The sequence below is a fragment of the Choloepus didactylus genome, chromosome 20, assembly GCF_015220235.1.
Source record: "Choloepus didactylus isolate mChoDid1 chromosome 20, mChoDid1.pri, whole genome shotgun sequence".
NCBI classification, from domain to species: Eukaryota; Metazoa; Chordata; class Mammalia; order Pilosa; family Megalonychidae; genus Choloepus; species Choloepus didactylus.
The window spans coordinates 34352765-34376234 of NC_051326.1; the positions used below are offsets into that span (position 1 = coordinate 34352765).

Below are 23470 nucleotides of genomic sequence, written 5' to 3' on the forward strand. Positions count from 1 at the left end.
ATAAACAAAAAAGAGATGTATCTAGGCAAAATCTCTATGCTTTCAGGTAGAACCCATCCCTTCTCCTCTGGCATGGGTTGGCCATGTGTATAAACAGGATATTCACATATCAGGGAGGTTCTTTATTTATGCATTTGATTACTTCAAGCAAACTTAGTTCATAACAAATTACCTTTCTCAGAGAAAATCAAATAATTTATTTACTAGTAAATTTGTTTTAATAATATCAAAAACAACATACTTTCATATTCCACTGTATTTTAAGATGCCATTAGTCCCAAGACAAAACATTATATACCACTAAGATTTAAAAAAAAAAAAAACTGTCAATTTAATCTTAAGATACCGTCATTTAGAAGACATCCCAACTTCAAAGATATTAATGAAAATGTTAATGAGTCTTGGGTCAAATATGGAAGAATTCATAAAATGGATTAAAGTTCAGAAAACTGTTATCACCTACAATAACTTATTTGAACCTTGTAAGGACCCTGAAAAGAAGAAATCATCCTCATCTTATGAATGCAAAGGAAGATGGCCACATAATCAGCAAGAATCAAGAGTAGAACTTAGGTCTCCTGACTCCTAGTACAGTGTTCTTTTCACTACCCAACCCAAAATACTTTTGGTGTCAGAAGGGAACAAACGGGCATTATCCTTATTTTACAACAAGAAGGAAATAATCTGTGTCTTGATGCTCTCTGGCTTACAACCACTTCTTTTTGCCATTATTCTCTAAGTAACTTCTGTAAAATGGAATATAAAGAAGCTTCTGGGGCTTTCTCATAAGAAAAAACCTAGCTTATACGTCAAGGGATCTTTTTTTTTTAGATAAAAAATAAACTAGAAAATTACCAAGTGTAGTCCTTACACTATTGGCTTTAAGTTTCACTTTTCCTTTTGTCTATCAGCGGGACTTAACCATGTGAAAATACTATTTGTCAACTTGGCTGCTTAGCTAATTATTAACAGGTGATCCAATCACATGATGCTATATGTTTTCCCCACATTTCTTCCCTTTGAAAGAATATCACCTGGAGAATAAAAAGACTTTTAAAGAGGATAAGAAAACTATAAATAGGAAGGAAGGGAGGGAGCTGAAGGGAAGAAGAGAGAAAAGAAAAAAATGATGAGCGTTTATTATAGCTGTCACTGTTTTTCAATTGCAACTTAAACAATTTATTCTACAGAGTTACCATCCTTAAAAAGTAGGAAAACATACAGAACATTTAGATACACAGAATAAACAGTAATTCTGGCTAAACAGAGAAGTATTCTTGTTTTAAATCTTAGGAACAAGAGTGAATGAACAATACAGAGTAATCTATTACAGACCCAATATTTTGCAGCTAGTCTAATTTTGAAAACAAGCTTAATATTTTAAATGTTCAGCAGGCTCCAAACCAAATAGTTAAATAGTTAATTTTTATTATATCAAGTCTAACACTTTGAGGATTCAGGAAAGAACTAGTTATAATTGGAAATTATTTGAGAGGAAAAAGTGTTTTAAAATGCAAGAGAACTGAAACAAAAACTAAGTATTATATAGTTTACTTTTTACCTTTCCAAAAACTGATCTCTATTAAAATATATATTATCCACCTATTGTTCAAATGTTCAACTGAATCAGTCAACAAACACCAAGCTCACAAACTAAGAGAATCAATGGTGGTGTTGGTGTTGGGATTAGGAGTGTTCACACCCATGTCTCACATTTCCACTTTTCCCCTCCCCCAGGAAAGTACAGTTTCTACTTCTCACTCACTCCTCCTTTTTTCGTTTGTTTGTTTGTCTTTTTTTTTTTATATAGTGAGCATGAAAGAAGGAACTGTTGTTCTTTTCTTTTCAAAGCCCTCTCCTTAGGACCTTTACCTCTCCCTTACCATGCAGAAGCAGCATCCCCATGCAAAGGAAGCCTCTATTTCCCAGCTGTGCCAGTGACTGGTGGATAAGTATCTAATCCAGGGGTTAAATAACAGGAGGCACATCTAAGACATATCCTTCGTGAAGCTTCTATGAGGGATATTTTGAGCTCAGTTTGACATTTGTGAATATCACAATTAGCTCAGCAGGAAAGGAATGTTAGTTACTAAGCCCTCAAAACTCAAATAATAGCAACAACGATAGTAACAACAGCAATTACAATTCATTGTTTTGTATGTGTACAACAATTCATACATACTGCATTCATTTAATCCTTAAAAACAACTCTGTGTGGAAGGTATCATAAACCCCCTTTGAAAAAGGAAAAAATTTAGGCTCAAAGTAACTTACCCAAGTTTGCTTCGCTAATAAGTGACAGAAACCAAGAATCTATTTGACTCCATAATGAAGCACTTAATCTTTGTGCTATGTTGCCTCACTTCTCGGGTTACAACACTGTCATCTTATTTCTTCTTTTATGAAAAGTGGTGATTTGCTTTTTAAAAAAAAGCTTTTCTTTAACAAAATACTAAAACCAGAACTTAAAAGCCACAGTACATTTTACTATCAATGAATTATGGGATTAGGAAGAAATTACTCTGAAAATCTACAGTAAATTTCTAAATATACATTTTCACTTAATAAATATTTCTTGAGAGTTAGCTCTTTTTAAGTGTTCTTTTTAGTAGACTCAAATTTCATGTGATCCTTCACCTCTGGAATATTGGAGACAATTTCAAAAGTGACTCCACAGCCAGGAATAGAACTTCGATGAGACATCTTTTTTAGGAGACTCTGAGCGAAACCCTAGGAAAAACACATAATAGGAGATATGATTTCCCAGCTCATTCACAAAGAGAGAGCACAAAAGATGTTGCATTCCTTCTACTCAACAGAAAGCAAGAGCATCTTTTCACTATAAGAGAAATCCAAATCACAAAATACAGCTTCCGCAAGCTCATCTGAGTGCACAAAACCAATTTAGTAGATGCGTGCAGTATATGATAGCTCCTATACCCAATACAAAAGTACAGCCTCCAAATTCTGAAAACTGGCACTAGTCATCAAGTTAAACTCCGCTTAAATATTACAGAAATAAGACTGTTGATGTCTACACAATAAAATGACCTTCTACACTAAAGTAAGATATAAGCAAGGACTGGTGACTCTTCCACTTTTTTTTTTTTTTTTTTTTTTTTTTTGCAGCACGATGGACATCTTGTACTATGAATATTGACAAGTTCAGGCATTAAATTCTCGACCAAAGCAGGATCGTTATGACAAATGATTTAAGAGTGCATGGTCATTGTTTATGCTGACTGCGCTCTTTGCACAGTTAAGAATTGAACTGTTGAATTAATGCATAGATGAGTCATTTGAAGATGCTGCTAAGACTGAACATCCTGTAGAGGTTGAAGAGAGCAGAGATGAGGGAAGAATACAGTTGGTGAATACAGATAAGAAGAAAGAATATTAAAATGACACTGAACCTTTTTCTCCATGCAAAAGAGGAGTTAGAAGTATGTGAAAAAACCCAAAGAAAAAAAGAAAACTCAAGGTCTTCGGTCTTACAAATACGTAATTTCACAAACCTACTTAACAATAATTTCTATCCTATTTAGTTATATTTAGTTAATATTTTAAAAGATTTTTGACTCACAGAACACAAAGATACCATTTATTTCATCCCTTTCCTCTCTTGACTTGAGCATTGCAATGCTGAGCCACTGTCAGTTACATGGGCAGAAGCATAGCTACAGCTTCTTTTTTTTTTTTTTTTTTTTAACGGCTGGTGAGGAGAGGTGTGTAAGCTATTGTTATCTTATTTTTCTTGTTTTCTATCTGCAAGGAATTAGTGAAGAGACATAAAGGAGTTCCTTTTCTTGCCATAAAGAGCAATTTGAGGACTGAAATATCTGAAATGGGTGGGAAAACGGCATGCCCTAAAACACTTCCAAATCATTTCTACAAGGAGCAAAATTTGGCAACTCCTTTGTCCTGCAATGGAAGAAGTAGAAAAAAAAAAAGAGTAGGGACTTGGTAACTTTCTTTTGCAGCAGCATTTGGGCCAGATTAACTCCCAGTGCCGGGCAACCAAGATCTCTAATTCTAAAATGGAAAACAACTCTTAAAAAGCTCCCCATGAGCAGCGTGTATTCTTCAATCTCTTACAGACTTACGAGAAAGGGGAGACAGAGAAAGTGAAGGGGAGACAGACCATATACATCTATAGCTAACCCAATGACCTGGATTTTATTGATGTTGGATTGCCAAGCTAAAGAGCTGCAATTTTAACAGCATTACTGCCAGTCTTCATTTCAAAGATTGATATCAGAGTAACATTTAGAACTAAAGATTAATTCCTAAGTGTGGAGATTACATCTAGGACTCTATCAACCATGACTCTGCTCTTTTCAATAAAGAGATTTATTTTCATCTGTACTGGTTTTAGTCAGTGTATTGAGAATGTCTCAAAAAAGTGAGGTAAGACAGTAAAAAAGAATCAACCTCCCAAACCCTTATATTTGCAAAACCAATTACAGAAATAGTTTAAATTCTTACCTAGAAGTTTTCCACTAAACTTCTTCATATTATCTAGCTGCAATTATACTTACAGCCATGTCCCTTGGTATATGCAGTACACCCTTGTCACACTATGCTTCTCAATGTTCCCCAAGCCTGCCACATCCTTCCTTTCCTTCCTCATTATGTCTGCACATGCTATTTCCTCCTCTCATGTAATATCCATCTCATCCTTCTCTGCCTGTCAAACTCCACTCATCTTTGAAGTACCAGCGCAAATGCTACTCTCCTCTATGATGTTATCGCTGATTTCCTTAGGCTGAGTTCATCATTTTCTAACCTGAAATCTCACCATAATTTCTAAAAGAAAAGAGACGTATAAAAAGAAAAGGATATAACAAACACACCACCAATGGAGAAACAGCTGATTTGTAAATGAACTTTCTCATCTTGTATGATCCAGAAGAAAAGGCAAAAATAAAAACAGTGAACTTCCCCTTGACAGGGCTATGCACCCCAAAGAACTACCATAATTTGTGAATCTGCCATAAGAGATTCAATCTAACAATACCACATAGGAGGAAGTCTAGATGGCATGTTAGACTGAAGCAAGCATGGTTACCTTGAGAAGAAAAACCAATGCTTCATAGACCTTATTTGAATAGAAGGCCAGAGCACTCATTCCATGGCCCTGCCCTCATGTTGAACTTGTGATCAAAGTTATTGCTTTAACTAGGATTAATGACTCACCTGTCGGCCATGAACACTGACACAAATCCGTTTGCGTAACACCAACTGCATGTCAGCTGGATGGCTGAGTTGGACTGTCACCCGCACAATGAGAAACACGCGCTCATCTGCTGGTGTGCCTTTACTTAGCTGAGGGCAATTATGTACTGCATAGTCCCAGGAGGCTTCTGCTTTCACCTACAGAGAAAACAAATAGTACACTTCCCCTCTTCTCTTAAAAATCAAAAACGCTCTCAAGGAAACTGTCTCAAATTGGGGTGAGGTGGTAGATGCCAGTCACAAGCAACATAGTAAACCATGAAAACTGCCCTGAGGAAACTATATCATAGGAGGATGTATCCTCAATCACCTTAGTCTGGTAAGTACATAATAATGTTCCTTACTTGCTTTGCTTACTTTATTTTTATTTTGAAAATTTTTCAAACATAAAGAAAGGTTGCAAATTTACATAAACTCCTGCATATCTTTCAGCTGGATTCGCCAATTATTCACATTTTGCCACATTTGCTTCCTTCTCTCTTTCCCACTACGCATACACACACACATTATTATTATTGCTGAACCACTTTAGAGTAAGTTGCAGACATTTAACTCTTCATCTCTAAATAGTTCAGCAAGTATCATCCAAGAGCAAGGACATCATCTTACTTCAATATAGAAAAATTACCATATTTGGGAAATTTAACATTAATACATTTTATTATCTAATATAGAATCTATATAAAAATATTTTCAATTATCTTAACCCATGATCACAAATTGCATTGATTGCTATGCCCCTTTAAGCTATTTTTATCTAAAATAGTCCTCAGCCAATTTTTTTAAATCATTCAACACTGATTTATTGAAAGGGTATTGACTTGCTGTTTTATAGACTGTACCTCAATTTGGGTTTCTTGGTTATTTCCTCATAGTTAGATTCAAGTTTTGTATTTTAGTCAGGAATACCACTAAGTGAGGATACATCCTCAGTGCATTATATTAGTTTCCCTTACTTAAAAATCTTGATAATAATTTTTCAAATATACTCAAAACTAGAGAGAATGAACTCCTCCCTCACTGTATACCCATTATTCCAACTCAACCATTATCAAGATTTTACCATATTTGTTTCATCTAGTCATTTTTTTAATTGTGGTATATATTTATTATACATATAATAAATTTTGACATTTGTAAGTATACAAGTCAGAGGCATTAGCTATATTCACAGTGTTGTACAACCACCACCATCTACTTCCAAAACTTTTTTATCACTCCAAACAGAAACTCTGTACCAATTAAGAAATAACTCCCCATTTCCTCTCCCCTATAATCTACTCTCTAATCTACTCTCTGACTCTATGAATTTGCCTATTCTCCATATTTCATATAAGTGGAATCACATAATATTTGTCCTTTTGTGTCTGGCTTGTTTTTCTTAGTATAATGCTTTCAAGGTTCATCCATATTGTAGCACATCAGAATTTCATTCCATTTTATGGATGGATAACATTCCATTGTAAGTATATACCACATTTTGTTTATCCATTCATCTGTTGATGGAAACTTGGGTAGTTTCCACATTTTGGCTACTGGAAATAATGCTGCTATGAATATTGGCATACAGTTAACTGTCTGAGTCCTTGCTTTCAATTCTTTGGGGTACATACATAACAGAATTGTTAGGTTATATGGCAATTCTATCTTTTTAACTTTTTGAGGGAACCGCCAAACTGTTTTCCATAGCAACTGCACCATTTTGCCTTCCCACCAGCAATACATGAGAGTCCCAAATTCTCCACATTCTCATCAACACTTGTTATTTTCCATTTATGGGGTTACAGTCATCCTAGTAGGTAGAAAGGGAATATATCACTGTGGTTTTGTATTTCCCTAATGATGCTGAGCATCTTTTCATATGCTCATTTGCCTCTTGTATGTCTTCTTTGGAGAGCTATCTATTCAAGCCCTTTGCCCATTTTTTCATTAGGTTGTTTGTCTTTTTGTCGTTGAGTTGTACCAATTCTTTATATATTCTGCATATTAAAACCTGATCAGATATGTGACTCGTAAATACTTTCTCCCTTCATCTTTTTTTTTTTTTCCTTTTTAAAATTTATTTACCAGAAAATTTCAAAGCAAATCCAAACTTCAAGTCACTTTACCTCCATGTGCTTTGGTAAGATTTACTTCCATTTATCACCGGTTAAGTAACAGAATCAAGCATATGTCCTAGGGAATGGACTACTGCTGACTTGAACTATGAACACTAATACAGATCCTTTACCGGGAAGAGGAAGTAAAAGGTTAAATGGATATAACTTGATGTTAAAGTTCTATTCTTTCTAGAAGTAACAATGAAAGGCTTTCTTCTGTATCTTTTTAGAAATGTAAACACTGAAATTATCTTGCTGATTGTTTCAAAAGGTTCATGGAAAGGTTAATGAAACTACTTTCTATCTGATCTTTCACAGTTATGCTTTCTCACCTCTCCATCATGTTGTTTCACAATTTGCAGTTCAAAGAACTCTTCTTCTTCTTCCCCAGTGAGAGTAGCATCCCATCCACCAGCTTCTGGGTCATCAAGATTATCCTGAGAGCTGAAATCATCAGCTAAAAGCAAAGAAGCTCCATTAAATACCAAGATCATTTTAAAAGATAACCCTGACCAGCTCAATTTCAATGTACTTATTATTAAAAATCTTTTGCTTCATATTTCCTTTGCTTTTTGCTATGAAATCTTATGTGACAATTATGATAACCATTAAATAGCTCCCATATGTTAGAAATAAAAAGTGACTCACGAAATTATCTTATCCCATTGCCTGCTTTTATGCCTTATTTTGCATGAAAGGCAACTAAAGCCAAGATACTCAAGAGTTTACCCACGGTCACAGCTCTTAAATGTTAACGATATGATTATAACCCAAATTCCCTACCTTTAGTGCATTGCTCTTAGTTATTCCATTTAAAATGTAAGGGAAGAAATGAGAAATAAGAGAGAACGATTCCTGTTATCTGACAGGTTAACTTCAACAAAAGTATCAATTGGCTACACGAGCTAGAAACTGGAAGGATGTCCCATGGGCCTCTGGTTTTTCAGAGCCAACCTTAGACATCCTAACTCCTTGTCTATCTTAAGCTTGTGAGTAAGTATCAGTAGTACCTTTCCTAGTAGGCAGACTTGGGTAAACCAAGAATGTGCACAAAATTGTACAATGTCCTGATCATCACTTCAAATATACATACTACCAGGGCTTCCTCAAGTTTATTCTTTTCCACTTTCTTACCCATCTCCCTTAGAAGCACCTCACCATCTAGGAATCCTAACACAAGAAGAGACACTCAACTTCAGTCTCCAAGGTCCAAGAGAACAAGGTAGACTTGAAATACATGAAAACAAACAAACAAACAAAAAACCTCCAACCCCATCAAATGGACAGTGGAAATAGCTAATATTATTCTCTAACTCTGTAGGTGTATAAAAAAATCTTCCATGTCTAAAGAAGCTAAACAGCATAAGATGCTAACCACCTCAGTTATCATAACCCATTAGAAAAAAAATATTTAGCATATCCACACTTGTCTATTTAGGATACTAAATTTTAAAACATCAATACAAAGTTTTCCTTTAGAAGTGTTAAGAATTTAATCTCTGGCTTTTAACTTATCTTTGATTCTCATTCTACTCTCCTCCAGATAGAGTATAAGTGAAATGCAGCCAGACCCAAAGCATTTTACTGGGAGGGTAGGGTAGGGGAGTGTCAGAAAAATGACAGTTATTTAAAAAGAGACAATACAGGGATGAATGTCACAAGAACTCACAGAAAACATGAAAAATTTATTAGATAATTCTAAGTATACAAAAACATCACTACCATCCTAAATACCATACCAAATATATACCATCTGTTACTACCATCCTAAATGTAAAGCATACATATAGCACTGTGGGTTATAGCAATGAAAAGTGAGAAAGCATCATGATTAAAACATATCTATTATTATTATAAAAATATTACTCAAAAAAATTCATTCTTTTTGAAGCATCAGAGTACTTGAGCACAAATAACATTAACTCAAACCTTAGGATTACAGAATTGCCGAAGCATATATAATATTTGGATACTAAAACATATTATTATATATTATTTGGACACTAAATTTGTCAGAGGTGTTAAACTCTCAGAAAACACTTCCTAACTTACCATTTAAATCAAGGAATATAACAGGAATGTGTGTTTCCATCCCAGGCACTGGAGTCCTAAAACATAAAGAACAATTGCATCTCTAATAAAGCAGATGTCACAGCAAAATGTACTTCAGGACCCAACCCTGAAAAGTATTCAGAGTGATCACAGGTCAAGCCAATAATAACTCTAGGTATTAGTTTTACTATAATTTAACATTAGAGATGAAACAAAGTCTTACCTGTTACTGCTTCTTCTTTTTACCAATGCTTTCATATTTAATTATCATATCCTCTAATAGTAGGACTTATTCTTATAAGAAACATATACTTGTTTTTAATTGAAGTTCCCCTTATGGTTGTGCCTAAGAGCCTCCTCCCGAGTGCCTCTTTGTTGCTCAGATGTGGCCCTGTCTCTCTAGCTAAGCCAACTTGAAAGGTGAAATCACTGCCCTCCCCCCTACGTGGGATCAGACACCCAGGGGAGTGAATCTCCCTGGCAACGTGGAATACGACTCCCGGGGAGGAATGTAGACCTGGCATCGTGGGACGGAGAACATCTTCTTGACCAAAAGGGGGATGTGAAAGGAAATGAAATAAGCTTCAGTGGCAGAGAGAATCCAAAAGGAGCCGAGAGGTCACTCTGGTGGGCACTCTTATGCACACTTTAGACAACCCTTTTTAGGTTCTAAAGAATTGGGGTAGCTGGTGGTGGATACCTGAAACTATCAAACTACAACCCAGAACCCATGAATCTCGAAGACAGTTGTATAAAAATGTAGCTTATGAGGGGTGACAATGGGATTGGGAAAGCCATAAGGACCACACTCCACTTTGTCTAGTTTAGGGATGGATGAGTAGAAAAATAGGGGAAGGAAACAAACAGACAAAGGTACCCAGTGTTCTTTTTTACTTCAATTGCTCTTTTTCACTCTAATTATTATTCTTGTTATTTTTGTGTGTGTGCTAATGAAGGTGTCAGGGATTGATTTGGGTGATGAATGTACCACTATGTAATGGTACTGTAAACAATCGAAAGTACGATTTGTTTTGTATGACTGCGTGGTATGTGAATATATCTCAATAAAATGAAGATTAAAAAATAATAATAATAATAATTGAAGTTCCCTTGTTTAAACTTATTTTCTTATAAAATTATATACTTGAGGACCCTATGGGCTTAATTTACCATTTTTTTACATTCCATAAACTGGCACAGAACACTTGCTGACAGTACAATTTAAACCAGTACCAAAATCAAAAACTCCTGGAGATGCAATTTTATTATGACAGAGCAGTCTTTTAAGGGAATGACTGAAGTAATTAACATATTAACTACTTTTTTTAATGCTAAGTACAGTGGTACTAAATATTGATTTAGAGTCTCAGAAATCTTAATTACTTTGGCCATAACAATATTATATAATAAGATGCAATTTTGGGTCACAGTTATTCAATGCCTGAAAATAATTTGACAGTTCCTCTCATTCAAACAACTGTTTTACCCATATGCTATTGTATATCATATCTTCCATTAATTAGGCCACAGAAAAAATACATATTGAAAGCAGGCAGTTTACTAGCATTTAGAATCAAAAGACACAGTAAAGTTTTCATACCATTCTGCTGGGGCCCCTGGAATCCCACTGCCAGCAGAGGGGACCATTACTGCATTCCTTTCCTCAGTTAGAGTCAACCTCATCTCCAGAAGTTGAGCTTCACGGTCAGCATCATCCTCTGTTTTATCTAAAAAGTCAAGAATGAGAAAAGAACACAGAAATCTCACTTGCTAGTTATACTTTAGTCCCAAGTAAAGATTGGGTTTGCCTATATTGCAATACAGTAGTTGATTGATGATGATTCACTGGAAACATTACTACTCTCTTCAGTAATAACAGAAATTATTCGCAATCTCTAAGAAAAAGTTCCAGCTAACTATAAGCTAGAGAAGTGAGGTTTACTCTTTCAGGGAGGTCATCTTCAGATCATGGAAGGCCTAAAATGGAACAGTACAAGAATGATCGGTTCCAGAGTCAGAAGACTCAAGCACTTTGGACAAGAAATGCTAGCACCCTCCTTAAGTTATTTTTGAAGAACGAAGTTTGCTAGATATACTTATTTTCTCTTTCTTTATTTGAGGAGGGAGATACCTACACAAAGATACTTTAACAGCAGGATAAATGTTCTTTGGAAAGAATATGACATGAAGAAAAGAGTGGCTAACACTCATATGCTCTTGCCACCCCCATTAATGACATAACTGACTCAACTTATTTGGCTCCAAAGGGGAACTAATTATTCAGATTTAGAGAGAGGGAAGATTCAACTTATATTTCCTACCATGTTTATTGACAAGCTTTTGTAGTTGTTGATCCAAATATTCCTGGCGTTTTGTTAATGCATTCAGCCATTTTCTCCGTAGTCTCTCTAAATCACGATCCTGCAAGGAAAAAAGGTAAATCATAAACATAATGTCAAAACTATATATCTCAAATTGATGCTGTATCTTACCTTGCTGTAATATGCTATGAAAATATGACATATTACACAATAATTTCTTCAACAACACCACAAGTTGACTCCAATCATAATTCAGAACAGAAATTCTCAGAATGTGAAGCATTATTTTCTAAGGTAGACTATTTCTAAAAGGGTATCCTCTACTACCCAGACCAGTTTTATTTCTAATGGCTCAAAAGGTAGAACTCTAAGCACTTGCAACTAAGCCCTTCTAAGAGATCTCTCTGCTGGATAAAAATCAAAATAGTAATAATCTTTCAATTACATCCTTAGGACCATCATAAGCATTCCTACTGCCTTCAACATGTTTCATTAGTGTCTCCAAATGTAAAGTACATGGTTTTCTCCCTTTTTTTTGTTTGTCTGTTTGTTTTCTTTTATTTGGGGGTGGAGGGGACACAAAGACAATTACTGACAAACCAATAACTCTACCTGTCAACATCTGAACACATGCCAATCTTACCTCACTTTCCTTAATAGAGTTATAAGACTGGGTAGATCAGTGGAATGCTGCAGATACAGTGTATCTGGATTTCACCAAGGTACTTGACCAAATTGCTTATGACATTCTTGTGTACAAGATGGATAAATGTGCAATGAATTTACTTAAGTGATATCAAAGATGACTGAAAAACCACATCCAAACAGTGATTAATAGAATAATATCAACTTAAAAAGAAGTCTCTAACTTAAAGATTTCAAAAAAACAGTCTTTATAGTTATGCCACAGGACTCTATATTTAATCCTGATATAATATTTTTATCAGTGACTTACAAGAAGGCAGACATTTTTATTGCATTAGAATGATACAAAACCAGAAGAATGACTACACAGGATGACCACCTTCAGGATTCAAAGATTCCTAAAGGATGAGCCAATACTTACAAGATAAGATTCCACAGAAATAAAATCTTGCAGCAGATGGAAGAGGGAAACAGGGGAGGGGGAAACTGTATGACTCCAGAAAGTTGGAAAGGGAGATCTGGCTTAAAATATGGGAAATACCTAGGGGGCTTGGCTAGACTTAAGGTCAGTGTGAGCCAAATGTAACAGGGGAAAGAGGTGAGTGATTCCACTTAAAGGAGAGAAAAACTACAAGGAAGAGGATCTGGAGAAATGGATCCTTAAGGGAACTTGGATAGGGGAGCTCCAGGTTTGGAAAAGGGTAACAGTCACAAATGACTTTTTGGAGATAGACACACTAAACTTCTGACGCCTAACAGATTTTAGTTGATAGCCTTACGAAGAAATATTTATTGTCCTGTACCCTGTTTTAATATAAGAAAAAGCAATAATAATTGAATCAAAATTAATTGTATAATTATTAAGTAACAGTATATAGCAAGATCCAGGTATGTTAATAATCTATACTTTAGTCAGGCTTATTTTATAAGGCAAACAGTGCTAAATTACCTGGTAGCTATCCATGTCCTCCCCTTCCTCCTAAAAGAAAAAACATACTATGTAGAACCAAAATAATCAGGCAATACTATACAATTTGAGTCTTGCCCATTACTTCCTATTTTCAAATTTAATTAATATACTATTTCATCTCCCACCTACCATCAATCTAGGCTCTATAGTTTTCAGGAACTTGAAGTAAAACCTTGAGCTTCTCATAGAAAGTGAAGAACATTCATTTGACCTTTTCAGGAACCTGTACAATACTTTCCCTGCCGGGTTTATAATCCTACTCACCAGGGAAAATCAAACACCTGCTGACAAATAGTCTTTACAAGACAGCAGGGGGTTTACGCAGGGGGGTGGGGTAATACTGAGGAGGTTAATCACTATTAGGCACTGTAGAATTCCTGGAGGCCGAGATGTTTTAACTCTTAGCTTGCCATGTACACGTCTGGCACAGTGATTTCATGCAACCGAAAAACACTTTAAAAAGACATCAAAGGAAAACAAAACAGATATATTGAAAGAATTGTTCATGGAAGGCAGTTTTCCTAAAGGTTCCAAAAGACTCTCTAATCTGGTTTTGTCTTTCAACAAGACATGGAAATTTACCTGGAAAGTCTCATGAGTTTTGGGAGATCTGAGAGGCCTAATTTTTATACATCCAACGCCAACAGACAATATACATTCTTCCATTAATGGTAAAGTCCCAGATTCCTGTACAGACTTCACTTCAACTTGAATTCGCCGAGATTGCCCCTGTATTACAATATTGTTAATTGTGGTAACATATATACAACATAAAATTTTCCATTTTAATCACTTTTAAATATACAATTCCGTGGCATTAATTATATTTACAGTGTTGTGCTACCCTTTCCACCAACAATTACCAAAATGACCTCGAACAGAAACTGAGCCCATTAAGCATTAACTCCCCATTCCCTCACCCTAATCCCTGCCCCCAGTTAATCTATAATCTACTTTGTTTCTATGAATGTGCATAATCTAGTTAGTACATGCAAGTGAAATCATATAATATCTGTCCTTTTGTGGACATTTTAAGAGCTTTTCTAAAATCAGTTTCTTGATTTCCAAAATTTAGTCAAGAGAGACCCCTACAGGCTAATGCTGAGAAAACATTTAACTTCAGAGACTCACCATAGCTAAAATATCAATTGAAAAATTATTCAAAAAAAAATTTACCTTTTAAGCAAGCTGTCAAGACACAGAACAAATACATAGTTTATATATTTTTTCAATAAAAGGAAATATTAAAAGAAAACATTCTAACTAACAAAGGAAATACAAAAAGCAGTCAATAAAAAATGTTCAACTTACTTGTAACCAAATAAATACAAATTAAAAGTAGTGCTACAACTTAATTTCCACTTATTAAACTAGCAATTATCTTTTAAAAAGGCAATTTCTGATATTGTCAGAACTTTAGGAAAGAGGCCATAATATACACTGTGGTAGAAATATAAGTTGGTACAACTTTCCCACAGGGCAATTTGTCTTAAAAATGTAAATAAGTATCCTTTCACCCAGCAATTCAACTGCTAGAAAATCTGTTCTAGATAAATAATCATACATATCCATAAAGATACAGCTTTAAGAAATCTTAAAATACTGTTAAGAATAACAAAAAATTATGGCGTGTGAATAAAACTGTGTTGGATAAAAAGAATAAAAAAATTAGACACGAATTAAATGCATTATATTGACAACTGTTTAAATAAACTAAGGAACATATAATGAAATACTGTGTAGCTATTAAAATACTGCTGTAGAAAGAAATATATGTAAGTTAAAGATATTGCCAAATGCAAAATACATAGTATGATCTATTTTAAAAAATAAGCTATCAAAATTAGAAATAAGAAAGTCTACTATCTTGGAATCACTCTCCTATTGCCAAATAAAAATATTTTTAAGCCAAAAATGCAAATTAAAGAACTTATCAGAGAGAATCTGTCCCTTCTTAAGCAGATTTTCAGAATAAATATTATGTGGCTTTTATGTATTTACTATGAAATAATATTTTTTAAAAAGTTCCCAGTATTCCCAAATTACTGACTTCAAAAGTGGTTCATAAATTGTAGGAACCTAAAATAGAATTTGAAAAATAAAATGTAATCTACAATTTCTTCCCCTCTTCCATTGGCTCTTCAGTTCCCAAGAGCTTTGCAATATCAGGAAAATTACTTAGGCAAAGATTGATCTTATTAAGCTAGATTTGAATAGATGGAATACAGATGTCTTTTTATTTTTTCCAATAACTATGCATGAGATATTTGGGGGGAGGGGGTTGGGCAGAAAGTTCCTCAGAAAGCATTTTAATTGTCTACAATAGTTTAGTCATTTCAATTAGCTACCTTTTGTTTGCTTATTTTGCTTAAGACAAAAGTGACCTCTTATTTTGAATGTGTCCTCTTATTTTGAATGTGTAACAAGTATGGATTTGGAGGGGAGGATTCAAGAGAAGGAGAGGGAAGAAAAGGAGAAAAAGGATCCTGGGCTGGCTTATCGGTCCACAAAAAAGTTTTGAAAAGTATACTGAAACTATTAGATTGAACCTCTAGTAACTGCTGATATTTGACCATTTTTAATATACAGATATAGCAATTTCATATTACTAAACCAAATAGCAGTTAATCACCATGGGCCATGAATTCTAATCCCAGTTTTGTCACTGACCACCTGTGTAACCTTTGGCAAATTATTTAAACCATAATTACCATTTCCAAGTCATAAGTCTAGATGAAATCTAAATGTACCCTGCAGCTCTCTGAAGTATCATATCACAGTATGTCTGGCATTTCTAAAAATTTACAGCTTTTCAGATTTAAAAAAAATTACTTAGGCTTCCTTGACATAAGGTCATTCCTGGCTTTCCTCTTTCCTGTCTAGCTGCTTATTATCAAACATGTTTTGCAGGCTCAGCTATCTCTACTTAGTCCTAAAATTCAATGTGATCAAAATGGAACTCATATTCTTCTCAAATCTGGTCTTCTCCCTGTGATGCTATCTCAATGAATGGTATCCCAGCTGTGGAGTCATAATACCTCTTCCCCCACTCCCACATTTCCAATCCATCATTAATCCCATGGGCTCTTCTTCTTAAATATCTTGCAACATTTATTTTCCTCCATCTCTTCTTCTACCACCACTATAGTCCAAACTATCATTACTCTGCCATAATAGTCTCTTACTGTTTCACCCATATCCATTTTTGTTCCCATCTAATATGTTCCCTACTGTAGAAGTTGTGTGATACATATAGCATCTCCTACCTGACCAAGGATTGACCTCACTCCTGCCTTCCTCCATAACATCTTTTTCCATAACACCCTGGAAGCTTTGGCTCCTATAACATTGAGCACAGCTCACCCCAAGCACATCTTGTTTTAAGAAAAGAGAGCATACCAAAATGTTCTCCCAATATTTGCATGCAAGCCTCTGGCACTTAGCTACCTTTGTTCCTCAACTGTATATAATTTGTGACAGATGCAGACATAGTCGAGTAAACTTTTTGCCATCTTGCTGTCCAACACAAGGTAGCTGCAACTGTCTTTATGAAGTAACCCTAATAAATGCCTTTGGACTGATCACCCTGATGATTATTGCTTCTTTCTTCACAATCTCAGCCAGCCCAATGTAGGGTGGTTTGGGGCAGTCCCAGCTGGGTCTCTTCCTATTTCTTCTTGTAGGGTGAGTCCTGCTGCTGGCCCAGCAAGACACAACAGAAGTAGAGTTCCCTACTATAGAAGCAGAGAAATGCAGGGCCTGCATGATTTATCAGTCTCATCAGCTTTGTCTCAAACCTTACCCTTTACTTGTGCTCTCTCAGTCAGGCCCCAAAGGTCTTCTTTAATAAATTCCCCACAAGAGTCTTTGCACATGCTCTTCTCTCTGCATGGCTTGCTTGTCACTCCCCAATTTGCCCAGTTAACTCCTATTCATCTGAGAGAAGAGCTCAGATCTGTCAGCTCACTGTCACTCCCTCAGGAAAGCTCTCCAGCTTACCCTTGGATCAGCCAAATCTCCTATTGAAATGCTCATTATCTAATATACTTGGTAGAAGTAATCATAGCTGCATGTTTACCATTTATTTATGGGATTATTTAAAGTCAGTATTTCCCACTAGATTCTAAAGTCTGAGATAAACAAACAAACCATGTATGTCCTTCCATTGTAGGTCTAACCCTTAATCCAGTGCCTATCATATTAAACATGACTCATTAAGTACTTGTAGAATAAATAAATCAGGTTTCTTCTTCTACTTTGCTGTTCAAGAACAGGCCCCAAATTTTGAAACATATCAAATCCAAATAAGCCTAGCATTCAAGACCCTCTATTAACTAGTTATTCCATGCTTCTCCAAGTTCTTCTCTTTCTGCTTTCCAGATCTTCACACATTAATTTCTACCCAAACTAATCTAATTCCTAATTCTTACCATTTACATATGAAATACCCTTCCAGCCCCTGCAATAATTCTTTCAGTATCCACGTCAAGACACACATCTTCAAGAAAGCCTTTCCTGATAAGCCCAACATATATTTGAACACTTTCAATAAAGGCTGTAAGAAGTATGACATATACTTACAAACTCAAATTACATTACACCATAGATCATCTGGACTTGCCTTCCAGTAGATAAATTTCTGAGTCATCCAAAGAAGATATATTTACATATATATATATTCTAACAGATGTCCAAAAAAGATGCCTACTTCACTCTAAAATGGTTCAGAAAAAGATATTCTTTCCACCTTAAGTTCCTATTTCAGCTTTTAGTTCCTTGCCAACATACAAGAACAAATTTGTTAAAAAATGATTTTCATTTTCTGTGGTCAGTGAACAAGTACTTATTATCCTCCTCCTAAAACATTCAGAAACTTAATTAGCAAACTTTCTCTTGCCTTAACCCTCATATTTTGCTTTTAATGCTTTCAACATTCCTTTTCTAGATTTATTATTTTACTATTATAGGAAAACAATCAAAAGATTTATGCAAAGTATAGCTTAAAGTGTGTTTCCAAATATTATATGCAAATTCCTTTTAACAGTATTAAGCAAGATTCATCCCTTCATTGTTAACTGGCAATGCAGATACTGATAAATCACAACCTGCCACTGGTAAGTTATGATTCACAGATCTTCTTTCTGCCATAACCTCTGGCATGCATTCACATTTAACTTGTTCATTTAACACTTCAAAGTGTATCAAACACTGTGCTTTACATACAGTATCTCACAGTCTTCACACTAATCCTAAGAAATAGGTATTCTCATCATCTCCACTTTATAGGTGAAGGTTCCGAGGGGTTATTTAACTTACTCATTGATATACAGCTGGGCAGAGGCAAAGCCAGACTGAACCCAAGCATGTTGGATTCTGAAGTGCTATTCTTTCTAACATGTCACATTGCTTCATCCGGTCTTTATAAGTGTTTGATACGTGTCTCTTATTCCCTACAATTCAGTTCTGTTTTGTTTTTTTTAAGCCTATCTTTTTTCTTAACTCTTATAAGAGCTGGTTTTAAAATATTATAAATAGCAAGATTTGTGAAAATGAAAGAAAACACACCTGAAATAGGAGACAATTCTAATAGAAAAATGGACATGGTCAGTCTAGATTTCATTATCATTGGCATTTCTGCTAAAAGGAATACAATATTAAGCTTTATGGTGCTAAAGAATTTAATATTAACATTTATAACGATAGCATTTGCAACTTTGTTACCTGGCGGAGTTGGAAGATACCTCCTGTTGGTACATCCTTTGCAGAAATCACTTCTACAGGGCAGTAGTCACCATTCTCATTCTGTTCCAGGATTTGAACCCAGAATTCTACTTTCCTGGTGACCTCACTCCATCTAGGAAACAGGTGAAGTTCTTGGAAAATCATATATATCATACATTCCTGTTTCATAATGTGCTATATTTAGGCAACCAATTACTAGAACACCATATATGCAAATAACCATAGCTAAGAGAATAAAATTTCTCTAAACAAAACAATACAGGCAGCTTAGGACCCTACATGTGACAATTAACAATGATAATGACTTCCAAACAGAGTAACTCAGTAGAATGATCAATGAATAGCATACAAGTACTTACAGGTATATTTAATTAAAAGCAAAGTTACAAAAGCTTAACATCATAACTAGGAATGGCTCCTTCATTTTTTTCAAAAAGATACAACAATTACAAACCTATTTCAAAGCAATTACTCAAAAATTTAAACATTTTAATCAGATGTACAGCAGCAACTACAATGATTATCCTTCCATCACACTTCAAAGTTCACTCCCCTGAGGAAGCTTAACCAAGCCATTAATACACTGGAAACTATCTATGGAATATTGGTCCTCAGGAAATGGTCAACTTTATAAATGGCAGTTTTCATATCTAAAGATTGTATTAATTATAAATAGAATCAGATAGATATCTAAAATTCACCTGTCTCTAAGACTACGTGTTTTTGCTTGGATAATTCCCAAATCCCACAGGGTTGGGTTTTTCCGAGGGTCATTCATCCTATGGCCATACACTTCAATTGCCAATGCCCCTTCTGAAAGATGCTCCATAAAGTCTTCAGTGACGTTAACAGAAAACTCCTGAAAGAAAACAGTTAATTAGAGAAGAGAAGACACTTTTTGGAAACCTTATGACTACTTATATCTGACATCAGGTACATACTTACCCATGGATAAAAGCAGTAGAAAACAGAATGTTTTAGTTATACAACAGGACTCCTATTTAACACTCTATAAACATTCAGATGGCCTAAGGTTCTTAATTTTAAAAATAACTATGTAAGACAGGGCAAAATGGTGGTGTAGGGAGGTGTGGAATTTACTTTGTTCTCTAGGGCAGCTAGTAAATAACCAAAAACTCTCTGGAACACCTGTTTGGGGGACTTCTGTGACCAGACATACATCGTATACCAGTCTGCAATGGGTGGAAGGCCAAGATCACAGTGCAGGACTGTCAGTCAGTCTCCCAAGCTTGGAGGATGGTACCTCTCCCCCACTGGCACAGCAGGCTGTTTTGGAGTCACTTCCCTGGGGCATTGGTGGGGGAGGGGACAGGATAAGGAGTCTCCATTGAAGGAGAGCTAAAGCAAGCTCCAATTGTGGATTTAATTAACAAATTCAGACTGCTGAATTCAAGCTCTAGATACAGATAAATCCAGAGCAAGCAAGAAAGGAACCCAGAGGTAGCTCCTCCACAGAGAAGAGGGAGGGCTGATGGGAAAAAACAGAAAGAAAGAAAGAAAACAGTCTTTTGGAGTTTGGTGAGCTCAGAATACTGGAAAAGGATAGAAAGAATAATGGAGGAAATAATCATTGAAGATTCCCCAACTTTTATGAAATACATAAAATTACAGGTCCAAGAAGTACAGCATACCCCAAACAGAATAGATCTGAATAGATCTACTCCAAGACACTCACTAATCAGATTGTCAAATGTCAGAAACAAAGCAAGAATTCTGAAAGCAGCAAGAGAAAAGCAATCCATCACATATAAGGGAAGCTCAATAAGACTATGTGCAGATTTCTCAACAGAAATCATGGAGGCAAGAAGGCAGTAGTATAATATATTTAAGATACTGAAAGAGAAAAACTGCAAACCAAAATTTCTATATTCAGCCAAACTGTCCTTTAAAAATGAGGGAAAGAAAACAAACATGCCCACTTTCACCACTATTATTATACTGGAAATTCTATCTGGAACCATCAGGCAAGAGAAAGAAATAAAACACATACAAATGGGAAAGGAAGAATTAAAACTTTCCCTATTTGTATATGACATGATACTGTATACAGAAAACCTGAGAAATCCAAAACAAAGCGACTAGAGATAATAAATGAATTCAGCAAAGTGGTGGGATACAAGGCCAACATGCAAAAATCAGTACTGTTTCTATACCCTGGTAATGAAACAATCTGAAGGGAAAATGAAGAAAAAACTACCATTTACAATAGCAACTGAAAGAATCAAATATCTAGGAATAAATGTAACCAACAACATCAGTAAAGGACTCGTACACAGAAAAGGACAAAATAAGCCAATCACCAAATTTATAAGGAAGGGTAAACAGCTCTGAAAAGCCAAGTGATCTTGAAAAAGAAGAACGAAGTTGGAGGACTCACACTTGCCATATCTTAAAACTTATTATATGGACACAGGAATCAAAACAGCATGGTACCGGCACAACAACAGACATTTAGACCAATGGAATCGAATTGAGAGTTCAAAAATCAACCTGCACGTTTACAGCTGATTTTTTTAAATTCAGTTTTACTGAGATATATTCACATATCATACAATCATCCGTGGTGCACAATCAACTGTTCATATTACCAACATATAGTTGTGCATTCATCACCCCAATCTATTTTTTTGAACATTTTCTTCATATCAGAAAAGGTAAAAATAAGAATAAAAAATTTAAGTAAAAAAGAACACCCAAATCATCCCCCCACCATATTTTTCATTTAGTTTTTGTCCCCACTTTTCTACTCATCAATCCACACACTGGATAAAGGGAGTGTGACCCACAAGGTCTTCACAATCACACTGTCACCCCTTGTAATCTACATTATTCTATAACTGTCTTCAGGAGTCCAGACTGCTGGGTTGGAGTTTGGTAGTTTCAGGTATTTACTTCTAGCTATTCCAATACATTAAAACCTAAGAGGTGTTATCTATATAGCGCATAAGAATGTCCACCAGAGTGACCTCTCGACTCCATTTGAAATCTCTCAGCCACTGAAACTATTTCGTCTCATTTTGCATCCCCCTTTTGGTCAAGAAGATACTCTCAGTCCCACGATGCTGGGTCCACATTCATCCCCGGGAGTCATATTCTGCATTGCCAGGGAGATTTACAACCCTGGGAATTGGGTCCCACGTAGCGGGGAGGGCAGCGAGTTCACCTGTCGAGGTGGCTCAGTTAGAGAGAGAGAGGGCCACATCTGAGCAACAAAGAGGTACTCAGGGGGAGACTCTTTGGCACAATTATATGTAAGCTTAGGCTCTCCTTTGCAGTAATGAGCTTCATAAGGGCAAGTCCCATGATCGAGGGCTCAGCACATCAAACCACCAGTCCCAATGTTTGTGACAACATCAACACCAGTCCAGGTGAGGATGTCCAACACATCTGCACCTTCCCCCAGATCCTCAGGGCTGGGGAGGGGGAGGCTGTAAATATATTTTTTATTATCTGCCCAAATTACTCTAGTATGTGTCACTATTTCACTCCAGCCTATATTAACCTACCGTATCTCACTTCCTATTCAAAGTTCCATGCAATTGTGGTGTTTGAACCAATCGACTGTAGAGTTGTACCGAACAGCTAACTGATTTTTGACAAGGAGCCAAGTCCACTCAATTGGGAAAGAACAGTCTCTCTAACAAATGGTGCTGGGAAAACTGGATGCCCATATGAAAAGAATGAAGGTGGACCCTTACCTTTCCATACACAAAAATCAATTCAAAATGTATCAGAGACCTACATATAAAAAGCAGAACTATAAAACTAGAAGAAAACACAAGAAACATCTTCAGGACCTTGTGTTAGGCAATGGTTTCCTAGACTTTACACCCAAAGCATAAGGAACAAAAGAAAAAAATAGATAAGTGGGACCTCATCAAACTTAAAAACTTTTGCACATCACAGGACTTTGTCATAAAAGTAAAATGACAGCCTATATAGGAGAAAATATTTGGAAATCACATATTTGATAAAGGTTTAATATCCAGAATATATAAAGAAATCCTACTTCTCAATAACAAAAAGACCAACAACCCAATTTTAAAAATGGGCAAAAGTCTCCAATAGACTTTTCTTCAAAGAAGATATAAAATGGCCAAAAAGCACATGAAAAGTTGCTCACCATCATTAACCATTATGGAACTGCAAAACAAAACCAAAGAGATACCCTTTCACAACCACTAGAATGGTTACGATTTAAAAACCAGAAAACAACAAATGTTGGAGAGGATGTGGAGAAATAGGAACATTCATTCATTGATGGTAGATATGTAAAATGATGCAGCTGCTGTGGGAAATACTTTGGCAGTTATTCAGGAAGTTAAATACAAATTACCATATGATTTGGCAATTCCACTTCCAGGTATATACCCAAAAGAACTGAA

At 35.6% G+C, this 23470-nt stretch overlaps 1 protein-coding gene across 5 annotated transcripts in view; it reads right to left on the bottom strand.

Annotated features, from left to right (window-relative positions):
* The window catches only part of KIF13B (kinesin family member 13B), a 301896-nt gene that overhangs the window by 81886 nt on the left and 196540 nt on the right, over positions 1-23470 (bottom strand). For all 5 annotated transcript variants that reach the window (XR_005213387.1, XR_005213386.1, XM_037813374.1 and 2 more), the window contains 10 exons: positions 19766-19923; positions 19044-19176; positions 13905-14051; positions 13302-13331; positions 11708-11807; positions 10987-11113; positions 9387-9442; positions 7667-7791; positions 5197-5373; positions 2638-2730 (listed from right to left, as the gene is read on the bottom strand). Coding sequence is in view for 3 of the 5 variants with exons in the window: in XM_037813374.1 (XP_037669302.1) it covers positions 2638-2730; positions 5197-5373; positions 7667-7791; positions 9387-9442; positions 10987-11113; positions 11708-11807; positions 13302-13331; positions 13905-14051; positions 19044-19176; positions 19766-19923 (1146 nt within the window). In the remaining 2 variants the exon portion in view is untranslated. The remainder of the gene's footprint in view (positions 1-2637; positions 2731-5196; positions 5374-7666; positions 7792-9386; positions 9443-10986; positions 11114-11707; positions 11808-13301; positions 13332-13904; positions 14052-19043; positions 19177-19765; positions 19924-23470) is intronic.